The following is a 16130-nucleotide window of genomic DNA, read 5'->3' on the forward strand; positions in this document are numbered from 1 at the left end:
GACAAGCCTCTGTATGAGGTAGATTGGACTGGAGATAAGCATTTTTAGAAAACTCACTTCTGGGCCCATTCAAGGGTAACTGTGTTGCACTGCAAGAATGACTCGTGTGGACACGTTACTATAACTGTAATGTTTGTTACAGGAGAGGTTTGGCACAAGACAACAACATGAATTGTCGTTGTTATTTCCATTCTTTTATCAGCAAAATATTCAATTCAAATGTTCATTTCTGTATCAATAGTTTTGAGTAGCTGACAGACAGTGATAAACCCTTCAGATGTGACTGTTAAGGTCTTTCAGCCATGCGGTCATAAACGATCTTGCTGTTAGTTAGTTAGTTAGTTAGTTAGTTAGTTAGTTAGTTAGTTAGTTAGTTAGTTAGTTAGTTTTAATGTCCTATAGAGCCGTGGTTCCCAACCTGGGGTCCGGGCACCCCCAGGGGGGGGGCGGCAAAGATCATAGGGGGGGCGCGAGTCTTTATCTGGTTTGAGGTTGAGGTAAAAAAAATGTTTTGCACATGTTAAACAAATTATGATAATACACTACAATATCTAATGTATACAAAAGTCTGTATGAAAACTATATATTTTGTTGTATCCTCATTTTTCCTCTGTATCAGAAAAGAAAGTAAGGCTCTATCTCGAGAGTTACCTCAACTTCGGTTTCGGGTGGGGGTGGGGGGGCTCAGCTTTTCTTAGACATGAGTAGGGGGGGCGCCAAGGAAAAAAGGTTGGGAACCACTGCTATAGAGCATAACCTGCCTGGGGATTGTCCCCAGACGTGTGTGGCTGTGTGCGTACATGTCTTAACTTCACAGCCAGGAACAGGTTTTAGGTCAAATCCCCTCACGATTGTGCTCTAAATATAAATACAAGAGATTAATGCTGGATTTGGATCAGTGAGTTGAGCGGGAAACAGTATTTGGATCAGGCTGAGCGCCACACCACAGCAGCATGAATGGTTCGGTTTAGTGATTTACCACACTACACTGCACCAGAGAGTGTGAGACTGGAGAGCATGCCATTGAGGAAATGTATTCTTCGTGTCTTGTCGGCAAAGATGCTTAAGACATATTATGACTTTGGCAATTAGCTAGAACAACTGAAGTTTGTCTCGGTTATATCATCCATTTTGCAATGCATACCAGAGTATCCAATGATCTCAGATGTACATCTATAAGGATCTAAGTACAGTAGGAAGTCAAACATTCATTAAACTCAAGGAGTGCTTTTAAATCGACATAGCAGGAGTTAGCTCTATGGTTTTTTGACTCAATGCATACGTACTAATTAAAAAAATATAATAATAATATATAAAATTCTGTTTGGTGATTCAAATAACAGAGTTGCCTGTAGTGTTTTATAGTGGAGGTGAACCTCCTAATGTGAAACAAAGATCACCTTCACTGACATCAAACAAAAGGCACAGAGTCAACCATGGCAATTTGGCATTTTTTTTTTCCTTTCTTCTTCTAATCTGGGATGTTCTATTCTGCTCTGGTTCCTTGTCTCTATTCACTTCATTGTCTATTTTGGACAGACCCCAAAGTGCCATAACTGGAAACTGAGCCCTGAATCTCTGCAGGGGTGGGTGAAAATTTCCCTCAGAGCACATGTGTGCAATTTGTTGTAAAAAAATATTTTATCGGACTTCCGGTTTTGGATGCGAATGGAGTAGACGAGTCTACCTCGTGCTCCCTGTACAAATCTTCTACTTTATCAGTTTATAACCCTCTACCGGTTTATTTTTTCCGAATGTAATGAGATAACAAGTTTAGTATATATGGAAGCAGAAAATGGCATCCAAATCAACCAAGCGTGCGAAGAAAGACACAAGTAAAGACGACGCGATCGCGGCTCATGGCGAGGTTAGCCTGTCGGCCTTGACTAGCTTACTGGAGGAACTCAGAGCCGCTCTCTCTTCCGATTTCAAAACCGCTTTGACATCCTTAGAGGCAAAACTTGACCTCGTACAGGCTGCGGTGTCGGACCATGGACCACGAATAATGTCATTGGAATCCAACGCAGACGACCTCAGCGAGCGAATTCACTCTCTGGAAGCGTTGTGCGCCGATTTGACTGAGAACTATGCTTAACTCAAGGCCAAAACAGCAGACCTGGAGGGCCGCAGTCGGCGTAATAATATCAGGATCATTGGCCCACCGGAGTCTGTTGAGGGTTCTCGGCCCACAGTGTTCTTTTCTGAGATGCTGTTGTAAATCATGGGCGAGCAGATTTTGCCGTCTCCTCCGGAACTTGAAAGAGGTCATTGTGCTCTGATCGCTAAGATGAAACCGGGAGGGAGACCGAGAGCGGTAATAGTCCGTTTCCATCGTTATCAGATCGAGAAGGCGGTGATACGTGAGGCCCGTAAAAGAAAAGGATCCTTGCAGTACCGTGGTAACCCGATCGCCATTTACGATGACTACAGTCCGGAGGTTCTGGAACAGCACGCTCAATATTGAGGGGTAATGGCAGAGCTCTACAATCTTGGATTTAAGCCATCCCTTCTTTTTCCCGCAAGTCAGGAGGATCCTGACTAAGGAAGGTGAGCAAAAGATGCTTGCATCGGTGGATGAGGCCAAGGAATTTTTGACGGCTCACCGTAGTACCTCTTAGTGCTATAACGGCCGTTCAATAAACTTGAACGGTGGGGCTTATGACTTTATTTACTTTTTATGTCATGAGGGAGCCCGCTGTACAACTTTGACTTAACTACGCCAGACTTTCCTGAGCTCTCTGACATTATAAAAATGGTTTATTGTTCATTGAAAATGTTTTACATCATACGGTCATTCCTACATTTCTAATGACTGATTGGTCCTGTGGTGTTTAATCTGAGGTCATTGTTGAATTAGATTTGTTGTATGATGTATCTCGTTTATTTTATTTTTTTTGGCGCAATCACAAATACTGCTTGCGAGAGTTTGATTGCAATTTTGGTTTACTTTAGGGACAGTTTTTATTATATTTTTTACATTTTGATTTGCCCTGTGATCATTACATTGGTCATAGTATGATCCAAGGATCATTATGCCATGGGTCTGCTCGTATGTTAAGCGTACTATCTGATACTGTAGTGTTATCTATGTGTTGTATAATGAGGATACTTTGTTTTAAGGGATTGAGGATTATATAAGGTAAGGCGAAATAAGGAAGTGTTCAGAACACTTAGTTCTTGTTCTAATGGGTAGTTTTGCTGTCATTGCAATGTTCTTTAATGGTTGGGTTGATTTTGTGGGTGGGTTGGGTTTCTGTATGAGATGGCATTGTGCTGACCTTAAGACTTTTATATTTGTTGTTCCTTTGTTGATGTTATATCATTTTACTTTTTGTAATTCTTTTATTTTCATTCTCCGATCACAGGTTTCTGATAAATACTCTAACGGGTAGAGAGTTGAGATTTTTGAGTTGGAATGTCAAGGGCTTAAACCATCCAGTTAAGAGAAACAGAGTTCTTGCTCATCTTCGAAAGCTCAAAGCAGAGGTTGCTTTCTTGCAAGAAACCCATTTACACATCGCAGATCACAATCACCTCAATCGTGGTTGGAAGGGGCAGATTTTTCATTCTTCTTTTCAAGCAAGCGCAAGGGGTGTGGCTATTTTTGATTAATACGAATGTACCCTTTATACCAAAAGATATTCTATCAGATAAGAATGGCCGTTACAACCTCCCCACTATCATCTTTCCTGATCAAACAGGGTTTATAAAAAATCGTGAATCATTTTTTAATATCCGCCGATTACTTAATGTGGTATACTCTCAGCATCAGGCCATTCCAGAATGTGTTGTCTCTTTAGATGCAGAGAAGGTGTTCGACAGGGTTGAGTGGGAGTACCTTTTTTTTGTTTTAGAAAAATTTGGATTTGGCCCAGTCTTTCTTTCCTGGATTAAATTACTTTATAGTGCTCCCTCTGCAGTAGTCCTAAGTCATGGTCTGTACTCTAGACCATTTAACTTGCATCGCGGAACCCGACAGGGCTGTCCGCTAAGCCCACTACTATTTGCTTTAGCTATTGAGCCCGTAGCAGTCGCCCTACGCCAGAGTCAGCAGATCACGGGAATTACCCGAGGTGAGACCGTGCATAGGTTAACTCTATATGCAGACGATCTACTGCTTTTTATATCAAAACCACAAACTTCTTTACCTGCGAATCTATCTTTGCTTGAGAATTTTGGTTGGCTTTCTGGCTACAGGCTTAATCTGCACAAGAGTGAACTTTTTCCAATTAACAAGGTAGATACGCAATTACAGTATTCCAACATACCTCTGAAACTAGTCAAGAATAAGCTCACTTATCTTGGGGTCTGTATCACTCGCCATCATAAGCATATTTTTAAACATAATTTCGGCATGCTTCTTGAACGGATTAAGAAAGATCTTTCTAAATGGTCACCTTTAAAGATTTCCCTTATGGGGCGCATTAATTCCATTAAAATGGTGGTGCTTCCTAAATTTCTTTATCTCTTTCAGTGTTTACTTTTATTTCTTCCCCTCTCTTTTTTTAAATCTTTGGACTCTGTTATCTCTTCTTTCATTTGGAATGGTAAGCACCCTCGTTTATGCAAAGCATACCTTCAGAGGCCTAGATGCAATGGTGGTATGTCCTTACCTAATTTTAAGTTTTACTACTGGGCAGCTAACATACGAAATACACTTTATTGCTGGCATTATCACCTTTTGTCCAATAGACCAGCCTGGGTGGACATGGAAATGAATGCTTACAAGCAAATTTCCCTCCCAGCACTTCTTGCATCTAATTTACAGTTGACTTCTTATGCTTCGGTCAATTGCCAAGTGGTAAAACACTTGTTGAGGATTTGGACCCAATTCAGGAAATCATTTGGTTTTAGGGACCCCTCTCTTCTTAGCCCTGCGTTCCGTAATCATTTTGTTTCACCTTCGATGCAGGATGGTTCATTCAAGAGTTGGTCTCGCAAGGGGATACAATGTTTCAAAGATTTATTTGTGAATAATGTTCTCGCTTCTTTTGATCAATTGGTATTACGTTTTGGTCTTACCAAGTCAGATTTTTTTAGATTCTTGCAAGTACAGTACTGAAAATCCTTTGGATAGTTTCCTTTCATGTAACGTAATAGCTAAAGGCTCAATCGCTATTATTTATAATTTAATGATAAATCTGGCATCTTCATCCCTGGATAAGATTAAAAGAGCTTGGGAGGAAGACCTTAATAGACCACTCTCCAAAGACACATGGAACTGTGTTCTTAAACAGGTCCACTCATCATCAATATGTGCTCGACACTCGCTTATACAGTTTAAAGTAGTACACAGAGCTCATATATCCAAAGTTAAACTAGCTCAAATGTTTCCTGATACTAACCCTATGTGCAATAGATGTCAGTGTGCTGAGGGAACGTTAATACACATGTTCTGGACATGCCCCAAATTAGAGCATTACTGGCAATTCATATTTCTCACCCTTTCTGCGGTCCTTCAGCATAGATTAGAACCAGAACCTCTGGTGGCATTATTTGTAGTTGCTCCACAGGAGGTATGGTTGTCAGCATCAATGTGTAAGGTCCTTGCTTTCTCTTCCCTGATCGCACGTAGAGCAATATTATTAAAGTCGAAAGACCCCTTGTCACCCACTCACACTCAATGGATCAAAGATATGATGTCTTGTCTCTGCCTCGAAAAAAAATTAGGTATTCGCTAAGAGGATCGGAAAAACAATTTAAGTTGTGGCGCTCTTTTATTGAATATATTGATAAGTCTGTTTAAATAATGCCACTACTATGGACACTTTATTATTTATTTATTCATTTTATTTTTTTTATTTATTCTTTATGTATGTATGTATTTGTTGTGTTTGGTTGGAGGTTAATATTTGCTAGTATGTTTGTATGTATACTCGATTTTTACAATTCTATTTTGATTTAATGGACAGTATGGACGCTATTCTAAGGGGTGGGGGACTCTGAATGTGATTTATGTTAAAAACAATAAAAACAAACTTTGAACGAAAAAATATTTTACCAATGACAATCCTAATTATACACAATAAAGTGCTATTACACTTATAATCGTTTGGTGCAACCATTTTCCAACAACCTATTAATGTCTACATGAGTTAAACATGTTCATTTCTTAGAAGGCCTTTTATCATTTAAAGACCATGGCCACCAAAGGGTGTATGGGTTTTGCCATGTACAGTATTTGTAAGGTGTTCCCTCAGTATACAAGGAATGACCACTAACAGAAGTCCAGCACAACAGCACCACATAACTACATCTTAAAAATAAAAAACATTTCTCCGACAGACAAATTCATAAAATATAGAATTAACTACAAGGCTTTTGTATTAGATTCCATAGCGTAAAGGTGTTCACATCATTGTGCCGCACTCTGTATACAGATACTGAGATCAGATTAAATTTCTGGGCTATGCTGCATTATCAGCAACATCACATTCATTACCGCCAGTGTGTCTGTCTCACAAAAACAGGAAAGACAACAGTGGCGTCAGGAAAGAGAGCTCGCAGACAGACGGCTTAACCCTATTTGAGCGTTTCTTTGCTAAAGAATTATCTGCAAGTCTGCAAAGTAATACATTTGTTGTCAAGTGCTGTACATATCCTGTTGCATGTAAAGAAATGTGAGGAATGGAGGGATATACAGTACAGGCCAAAAGTTTGGACACACCTTCTCATTCAATGAGTTTCCTTTTTATTTTCATGACTATTTACATTGTAGATTCTCACTGAAGGCATCAAAACTATGAAAAACACATATGGAATTATATACTTAACAAAAAAGTGTGAAATAACTGAAAACATGTCTTATAGTTTAGATTCTTCAAAGTAGCCACCCTTTGATTTGTGAAGTGAAAACCATTTCAGGTGACTACCTCATGAAGCTCATTGAGAGAACACCAAGGGTTTGCAGAGTTATCAAAAAAAGCAAAGGGTGACTACTTTGAAGAATCTAAAATATAAGACATGTTTTCAGTTATTTCACACTTTTTTGTTAAGTACATAATTCCATGTGTGTTCATTCATAGTTTTGATGCCTTCAGTGAGAATCTACAATGTAAATAGTCATGAAAATAAAGAAACACATTGAATGAGAAGGTGTGTCCAAACTTTTGGCCTGTACTGTAAATACATGAAGCAAGAGACTATATCATAGAGAACACACGTCTGTTTTTTCAGGAAGACATAAACAGATTCCAACATGCTATTTGGCCGTTAAAGAGTTTGTCTGGGGGAGCTAGTTTGAATTCAATTTCAGAAGTAAGGTACACGTCCCCCTCTGCACCTGAGAAGTTGCGCAGAGACTCAGCAGGGGGTAATCCGCTTACAAGCAGTTGTTTGCCATTCGCTGTGCATAGACATGTTTAGGGTGCTTTAGAGTAAAGACCTATCAATATAAAGTTCTGTAGAAAACACTTGAGTTGGTTGGAAAAAGCCAAAGGATTACAAACTTTCTGAGAAGTCTCAGGATATGACAGTGATGAGTTCATCAAATCCCTTTCTTTGTTTTAACCTTGTGTTCACATCAAGAGCATCCTCCATATTTCATAAATCCCTGTAATTGCCCAAAAAATGTTTAATATTTCAACCTCTGGCTGCGCTTGCGGGGCCTGTTTTTCAAAGGGGATGTACCTGTCATCTCTGCCTCCCTCCATTGTTGCCATGATTACACAAATAGATTCACTGTAGCTATGACAAATAGTCGTGGAAATAGGCTTGGGAAAACAAGAGAGAAATATAGACATTCAGCATATTCCTGTATGTCTGAATGTTAAAACAATAGGAAATCGACTAGCGAATGATTAACAATGCTATGTAGTTATGAAACTTCACACCTACAGTAGATACAGGTCATTTAACATGGATAACAGTGATTCACGTGGACATACTTAGGGTATTTGCATTTTGTTCTCTTTCAGTAAGTGAGAAAGTAACAAGAAACCAAGATGCTTGTCATCAAAATCACTGGGAAATGTTTTTGGGAACTGCTTTACTGGCAATAAAAAGGGAAACCAACTATTATCACTTCAGGTCTGACAGGGGAACATAGAGTCCACTCCGAAATGAAAGAGGATCTGTGACTGCCGGTCAGCAGCCTGGTGGGCTCTCTTTGGCACCGTTCCCTTCAGGGTCAGTGGCTATCAATACAGTTTGAGTGGGTGGTGGTCTTGATATTGTCTCTGTTTTTATTCTCTGCTCAGAGAGGCAGAAAAACTCTCTGGCAAGAGGGTTGCAGGCTGAGTGGAGCACTCAGACCATAGATCGCTGCACAACGTGCACCCTCTGTTATTTCCTACACGCAGCGCTGACGCCAATAACCGACTAAGATCTTTAACTGGCTAACTGATGTGCACCACTTAACCCACTTGACCAGGACAGCCAGGGCAGTGTTTAAAGGATAAAGACAATGCAATGGAGCATGAGTGCTGTGGTCACGACACACAGTGGGACAGACCTTCTCCAGGATTACATATTCAGTAGATAGGTGACACGGTACATACAGGATAGTTTTGTTTAATTGTATCGAAGGCTGATTGATTAGTTGATGAGTGAAATAACTCCTGTACTTCAGCTAAATAATTCCAATAATTCTTCTCCAGAGTATGGTAATCATGCAGCCACGTGCATTAAGTGTGACTTTTACAGCACTACATGGCACCATAATCATACAGACGAGTGACTGATGCCCACCTGGTCACAGATGAGTTCCCACTTCTTCTCGTTGTCATACTGCCGCAACAGTCGCGCTTTGTCTGGAGGAAGATTCATCGAGTTCTGAAAGAGAGAAAAAGGTCAGAGTTAATTGGATGTGGGTAATGAAACAGCATCAGTCACATGAGTCTGGTAAAAACTGACATCTCAGATTAACTATAAACAATGGAGCTCATACACAGGAGGGAAAGGTATGCAAGATAATTGTCTGTTGTCATTATTCGTGAGATGCATGTTTTTTTTTCATGCTTTGTTACCCGGTGTAAAGAGAGATGAACTTTCACATTTTTTCAGGAGCATTACACACAATATCTGGTTATTTACCACATTCAAGCAGCCATATTTTACAGTTTGAGAACCAAGCAATGGCACTTAAGAGCCTAAACTGATGCAGGTCTGCAACTCATTGTTTTGAGTCCCTCTACTTTGGTCATTATCTTCCCACTCAACATTGTAATAAGTAGATGAAAAAAGACTTACATATTAGCCAAAGTGTGGTGTGATAGTGATGCTAGGGAAAAGTCACACGGTCACCTGAATTAATTTAATTTAATTAATTTCTTCCCCTCTGGAATAAGAATTTACAAAGCAAATCTCACACTGCCAAACTGTCCATTAGTTTTCAAGTTAATATATGTTGATCACAAAGTAACCAACATATGCTCTAACCTCATCCTTGGCTGGGGTAATCAAGAAACAAGACTAAACCCAGCTGCTTTCTATCCCTTTCTGACTTCTTGTGTCATTTCCTGACAGTCTGTGATTGAAACCTACAACCACCACAACTACTCCTGGCTAAAACATCTTACCTAAATATTTTCCATTTCCTACAACGCAGTTACCAAATATATGGCAAACTGAAAGCCACTAATGAGACAATCCCAAAATAACTGCAGACAGAGGAAATCTTACAACACAGCTGGGAAAAGGAGGTCTCTCCTATGAGTTGGGTTGCGACACAGAGGCATAGAGGAAACATCTAAGCTCTGCTGTCTAAGTCAACACTTTCAATTTGACAACCAGGCAACCGAGCTTGACCCTGACATACTGCATCAAACATATCCAGCAGCCGCTCAACGCCCATCAATTGACCAGACATCCTAAGAGAGTGCACTGAGAGTGAATAAGAGTGTGAGCACGTAAGTCAAAGTGATAAACTAGTCAGATGTTTGTCAGTGCTGTACTTTTTCTTTCTTTTCTCATTCTCCTAATTGCATTAACTACTATATTCCTATTGCATGTAGTTCACAGTGATTTCCTGAGAATTGTATGTGGTTCAGGACAAATCTAATCTGACCCATGTGTCTGAAAATAAGCCACAATCATCCCAAAAGTGTTACACAACTTTCTTTCTTTCTTTATCCTGTATGACTCACCCCACCCTCATGGGAGTTAAAAAAAGGTTGAAACAATTAACCAGTACTTAAATCGTACCACCTACAGTATGGAGAGCACAGAACATGCAAATACATCAGCAAGAAAATGGAAATAAAATGTGTGGCCCAGCTGGAGATTGGTTCGCCAATAAACAGTTCTCTTACACACTAAAAAAAATCCAGAGAGAAAAAAAATGTATTTAAAAATAAAATAAAAAAATATGACAAATCGTATAGGCGTGTGCTCCTCTAAGAGCCTTTGCAGCCAAAAGTTGTCAAGTCAAGGCTACGAGCAACGTATTTCATCTACATCCTTCATCTGCAGTTTTCAGAAAAGACATTAAACGTGTTTCAGGGAGAATGTTTCCACTGCTAAGGGTTGAAAAAGGGGGAAATGTGGCCATCATGCACCACTCAGCTTGTGGTTCTTTTCCTCTCCACATCGATGGGCTGGATCATCTATAAGTGTGTGTTCAGCGCTCAGCCACCACTTTTCCTCCACTGGATTTCCCAGCAGAGCTCGGAGGGGGAGAGCAATATATTGGGAGCCAGCCTATTTCCATGAGCGAGTAATACCAGGATAGAGTCTGACACTGATCGAGTGGTCTGATCCCCAATATGCTTTGGAGTTTAAAAACTATTTTCATTTTTCATATTGTTGTTATTATAGTATGGCTCGGCTATTGATCTATACAATCATCCATTTTAATTTTTAAAAACTGCATTTGAACAAGAAAATCAATGCAGAGAGAGCTGCTCGGGAGGGCAAGTATAGGGCTTGTACACATCGTTTTATCTTACTAATGAGAGGAAGACTAATGTTAAGACAAACAACAGATTTATACAAATTAGTTAACGGATAACAGAAAAAGAGAAGCCAAATGATTTAGAGTTAAGCAGTTTGTAGACTTTTATGCTAACTGATAATGTCATTATGTTCATTATGTTAATTTCTATCTTTAACTATGGCATGTTTTTCTTTTCTAAATAGTCACTGATGAAGCTCAATAGATTTCCTCCACAGGTATGCCAATAAACCTGCAAATTTAATTGAAATCCCAACATAAGAGCACAATTTGCTTTCAATATTTATTAATGCCTTAAGATGTTTTATTTGGTACAAACACAGGGTGTTGCCCGTCCAGTCTCCTCCATGAGAGCAAGCAGGAAATTGCATTAGTATTCAGCAGATGCTGCCAGCCGGCTGATTGCTGCTGTGCTGGCTGCAGGGAGTTGGGAGTCGGAGAGGCTCTATTGACTCAGTCTGGCCGCTAACCAGATGACTAGAGTTAGTACCCACTTTCTTTCCCTCAACACGTTAAAATACAATTTGACACCTGACTAGACAGTCCCATAAATGACAAAAAGCCAATAACAGTCTACTATATTACACAGAAAAGTAAAAACAGGCAGTTGCATTTTGTGGACAGCAAGCTCAAATTAAAGGAGGGTAAATCATTAAGTTATTTCTAGACTTTTGTCTTGTTATGTCTGGATATTGGAGAAGTGTTTAGGTTTGTGGAAATGGTGTAGGTGCTGGATATAGGTGCTGTGCTCCTGCAGACTGGGTGGGTGGTTTGCTGAGTCGCTGTAGGCTTCCTGCTTGGTGAGGCTCCTACTAAAGCAAAGAACCACTTCTCTTCATTTCATCCAAATGCTAATGAGCTGTGACAGGCACTCAGCTCGCTGGGGTCAGGTTGCCCTAGGTCTACAACCACACTATAACTGTGTGTCTGTATGTGTGTACAGTATGATCCTGGTATTAATGGGGTGATGTTGAGACGGGTGTGGCAGCTTTTCACGAACACCTGATGGCAGACCATCCTGGCAAATATACACACGCACCTAAATTTTACGCATGGACGAATTGTGCAAAATCCTAAATTATCACTTTGTTCGACCACAGCAAGTATCAGTGTTAGTCGACAACACAACAACAAGCAGATTTGATATGAACTATGATAAAGCATAAGAAACACTCTTCAGACAGTAACAAAATGAAGATGACAACGGGGAAATCATGGAATTTACTGTGTGCAGGACGACCAACCCTCTTTCATTGAAATGTGGGGTTTCAATGCTTCAACATCTCTAGCCTCTCTTCACGCTGCCAATCTGGACATTTCATCTCCAGAGCAGCTGTCCCACATCTGTACTGCTGGTGAGTGCATTTCCTTTGAAACTCCTGGGAAAAGCTAAAGCTGTGAGTTTTAGCTTAAACACAAATCCTAGGTCATACAATGCATGTCATCTTACAACACAATGCAAAACTAACATTTATAGAAAGCCATATCTTAAGCAAAGTGCACATAAATTGCTTACTAACACTTCAGTACATGTATACTAAAAATCAACAATGTTTATCGGTTTAATGGTGTAGTATTATATCAGAAATAAATAATACATTATTCCTTTTGACAGTATTTCTGGCCTTTTTTGTTACAGTGTGCAAAAGTCCTGCTGAGTAAAGGGGAGCAACACAAATAATTACAAAGACACCATGCCAAAGAAAGTGCTGTATATCCTAAAATGGCATTGATAATAAACCTTAACCTTTTGGATCAAATGCCATATTAGTTATTACTGCAAACAATGCACCAGGCATGTGTACGTGTGTGTGTGTGTGTGTGTGTGTGTTTGTGTGTGTGTGTGTGTGTGTGTCTCAGCCATTTCGGTGTTCCACATATATCTTGGCAAAATTATGCATTAAGAAAAAAGATGAGACTCCGCATTTAATACACTATGCTCACTGACATGATGTGAGGTCAGTCACAAACAATTATCCAAAAAGCACCATTCATGCTACAGTTAGGCTAACAAGTGTATGTACAGTATACTATGTGGCTTGACACAACTAAAAGGCAATCAAACCAAAAGCCTGAACAGCAGTAAATCCTTTAACACAAACTGCCTCTCTGCCCACACAGTGACGTTTCCTTGGACGTAAACTACAATAAACTGTTACACACTACTCAAAAACATGATTCTTAGGTTACACAGGAGCTGAAAAAGAACATAATGGTTTATTGCAATAACACAGCCTGGACAACGGTGACGGTTTAGGTTTGGCAGGTTGACAAGATCCCGGGTCAGAGTGGTCATCTGCGATAAGGCTGCAAACGCCTGTGAACAGCTCTCACCACACCATGGTGCAGCTATGCAACACCGGATCCAGTCCAAAGCGTTTGACAATCAGAAGCTCAACTTTAACAGCCTGCTACTGATGTCACAAAGGTCAATGTTAAACTCACATCAGGCCATAAGGTTTAGAAAAAGCGGCAGAACTTATTAGTGCCCATGTATCCTATCATTAAGCAACTTGAGTCATAAAAAGAGTAAAAATAGGCAGCTGGCACAAAGCCCACCAAGCACCCACTATCTTCCAGGAGGTCTGCAGAGCCACGGCCTTCACAGCACAGCTGGCTACAAAAGCAAACACACAGCCAAAGAATTTGTTTTGTTTGTTTTTTTTAACATATAAAGCAAAGTCAAAAATTGGAGGTGAAAGTGATGAGTCAAGTCAATTGGCTCCCTAAACAGGCCCATGCTTCACTGTGTTAACTTTCTCTAATGCAAATAGTATAAACATTAACAAGAGACCGAAACAGACAAAAGTGTGCAGTGAAGTGCCTCTCAGGCACCTCTCAGATATCTTTTAGAGCAGGGATTGATTTGTCCTTGGGGAGTTGGGCTGCAATAAGACACGCCCAAGCTCTCCTCTTTCTTCCAGCTCTACCTTTCCCCCGCTAATGCACCACAACCAGAAGAACTCCAGTCTTTGAGACAAAGCCAGTAGAACTAGCAATATATGATCCAAATCATCAAAACTCTTTTCTCAGCTATATGCAATAAGACACAAGGCAAAATCAAACTAATGGCCTCAACAGATCGCATCTCTTCCTGTTGAAACACCCAGTTTGCATAATTCAAACCAATATTCCAACCTCTGATTTATTAGTTCTTAAAAACCCCTTGCTGTCTTTTTAAATGAGCATGACAGACTGCACTACATGCCACAACAAGAAAACCTCTGACTGCATCAGTTATTGATGAGTAGTCATAACAAATACTTTCAAATTGCTCAATACTGCGGAAATGACTGGATAGATGCTGTACTGTTCTCTCCCAATGCTTACTTCATCAGTCACCGGGGTGTATGTTTTGAAAGGCATTTACATAGTTATAAAGTTAGTAGGGCTGGACCCGAATATTCAAATATTCGTTCGGTGGGTTGGTATTCGATTTTAAAATTTGACATTCGAATATTTGTTTTTTTTTATTTTGGTTTATTTATTTTCTGCATTTATCTCTCGTTCACACTCCAGTCCAGTTGGTGGCGGTAATGCGCATTTAAGTTGGTTTGCCAACCGCCAATAAACTACAAAGAAGAAGAAGATACTGTCGGTACACGATGACGCCGCGCCCACTTCAAGCATTTAGCAAGCTGGGCAGAGAAGCTAGCGGCGATAACAAGTGCGGAAATGGAAAACTTTCGCGTTTTTTCTGTTGTGATTCGGCCAGAAACTTCAACATTGTGAGGCGAATAGATCGTTTTGGAATATAAAGCTTGGATATTACATTTCCTTGGACTCTTGGGGATTTATGAAAATCAAGTTTTGGTCCACTTTGTACCACTTTGTTGCTGAAAGGACAACGACAACAGGTATGCATGCACTCTCGGCTGCGCAGATTACGGCTAAATTGTTTTATTTTCTTTTACTTTGTAACAGTTGTGTACATGGCTGTATATTTTAAAGATTTAATGCTTTAAAGTTATAAAAACGCTCATGAGTGGAAGTTTTATCGAGGTTACAGCGATGCCCCCAGTCACAAAGTGTCCCGTTGACGAGACGGTGATCCTTGAGAGGTTAAAAGTTTATTATTCTGAATGCATCTGGCCTGTCTATTTATATTGCACCAAATACGACACTCCCTTGTGAAGTCGTTTGGATGAAAGGTTCTCAAAATAATCAAAATGCAAACAGACAGACACATAGAGATTCCTGCCTTTATTAGAGATAATAATATGTTCTGAAGCTTCGAATATTTGATGCTCATTACTACCGAAGCTTCGAAGCTCAAAAAATGGTATTCGGACCAGCCCTAAAAGTTAGCGCTGCAGGCTACTCTGAGATTTAAAACACAGGTGTACCAATACGTGACAGACTGCACAACTGCATTACATACATTTCAGTTATTTCTCTTCTCGTTTACCCTGATGGGAAGTGGAGGAGCCCTGCAGCGCAGACATATAAGAATCTAAAATCATTTTCAAGGTGGAGGTAGTGAGTGATGATGCCTACATAAGGGAAAGAGGAGTAGGGCAGACCTGAGGCATGTGCTATCCAAACCGAGCTGTCCTCCCCTCATTAGCGCAGCGTGGATCTGTAATCCTTGGCGTTCTTTTAGGGCACAGGTGTCCCCTGTCTGTCCTCAGATTAGCTTTGTAATCCGCAGGACCCCCTGCTCCGGCTCAGCAGCCCCCTCCATCGGGACAATAGTGTTTATGTTTGTAAAGCTGTTCGCTGGAATGCTACTCGACCAAATGGGGAGTTCAAATGTTTGAGCCTGGCCTATCATCTTCCCCCCATACGAGCACATTCCAATGAAATTCCATTAATTTACCTCAGTGGGAGGACGGAGTAATCTTACTGTTCTTCTGCTAACCATACATCCACTAACAGGAGCTCATCAACAGATCTATTCTTGGGGAAAGATATCACCATATTGGTGTAATTTTCTCCACACTGTCCCTAGTGTCATCAAACTGCTTTCTGGAAGTGCATTTAGTGAGCCTTAACACAGACATGCAACACCATACTGTATATGATTAATGACAGCGCAATCAACAGAGATACCCACAGCACACAGCAGCTGCAAGAGGGAGGAACCAAATTGAACTGCCTCTGTGCAAAACTAATACAATTTGAGTGTAAAGTCAAGCTTCTCTGTTTCAGCTTTTGTTCAATAATTCTTGGAGGGAATACACTTTAAAAAAAAAAAAAAAACATTTACATGGCTGTGTTGTGGGTAAACATACTGTAC

General features: G+C 40.2%; 1 protein-coding gene across 6 annotated transcripts in view; it reads right to left on the reverse strand.

Annotated features, from left to right (window-relative positions):
• fmnl2a (formin-like 2a) overlaps positions 1 to 16130 on the reverse strand; it is a 60347-nt gene that overhangs the window by 33733 nt on the left and 10484 nt on the right. For all 6 annotated transcript variants that reach the window (XM_028592225.1, XM_028592226.1, XM_028592228.1 and 3 more), the window contains exon 2: positions 8689 to 8772. In XM_028592225.1, coding sequence (XP_028448026.1) covers positions 8689 to 8772 — 84 coding nt within the window. The remainder of the gene's footprint in view (positions 1 to 8688; positions 8773 to 16130) is intronic.

This window comes from Perca flavescens, chromosome 11 (assembly GCF_004354835.1).
Source record: "Perca flavescens isolate YP-PL-M2 chromosome 11, PFLA_1.0, whole genome shotgun sequence".
Taxonomy (NCBI): Eukaryota; Metazoa; Chordata; class Actinopteri; order Perciformes; family Percidae; genus Perca; species Perca flavescens.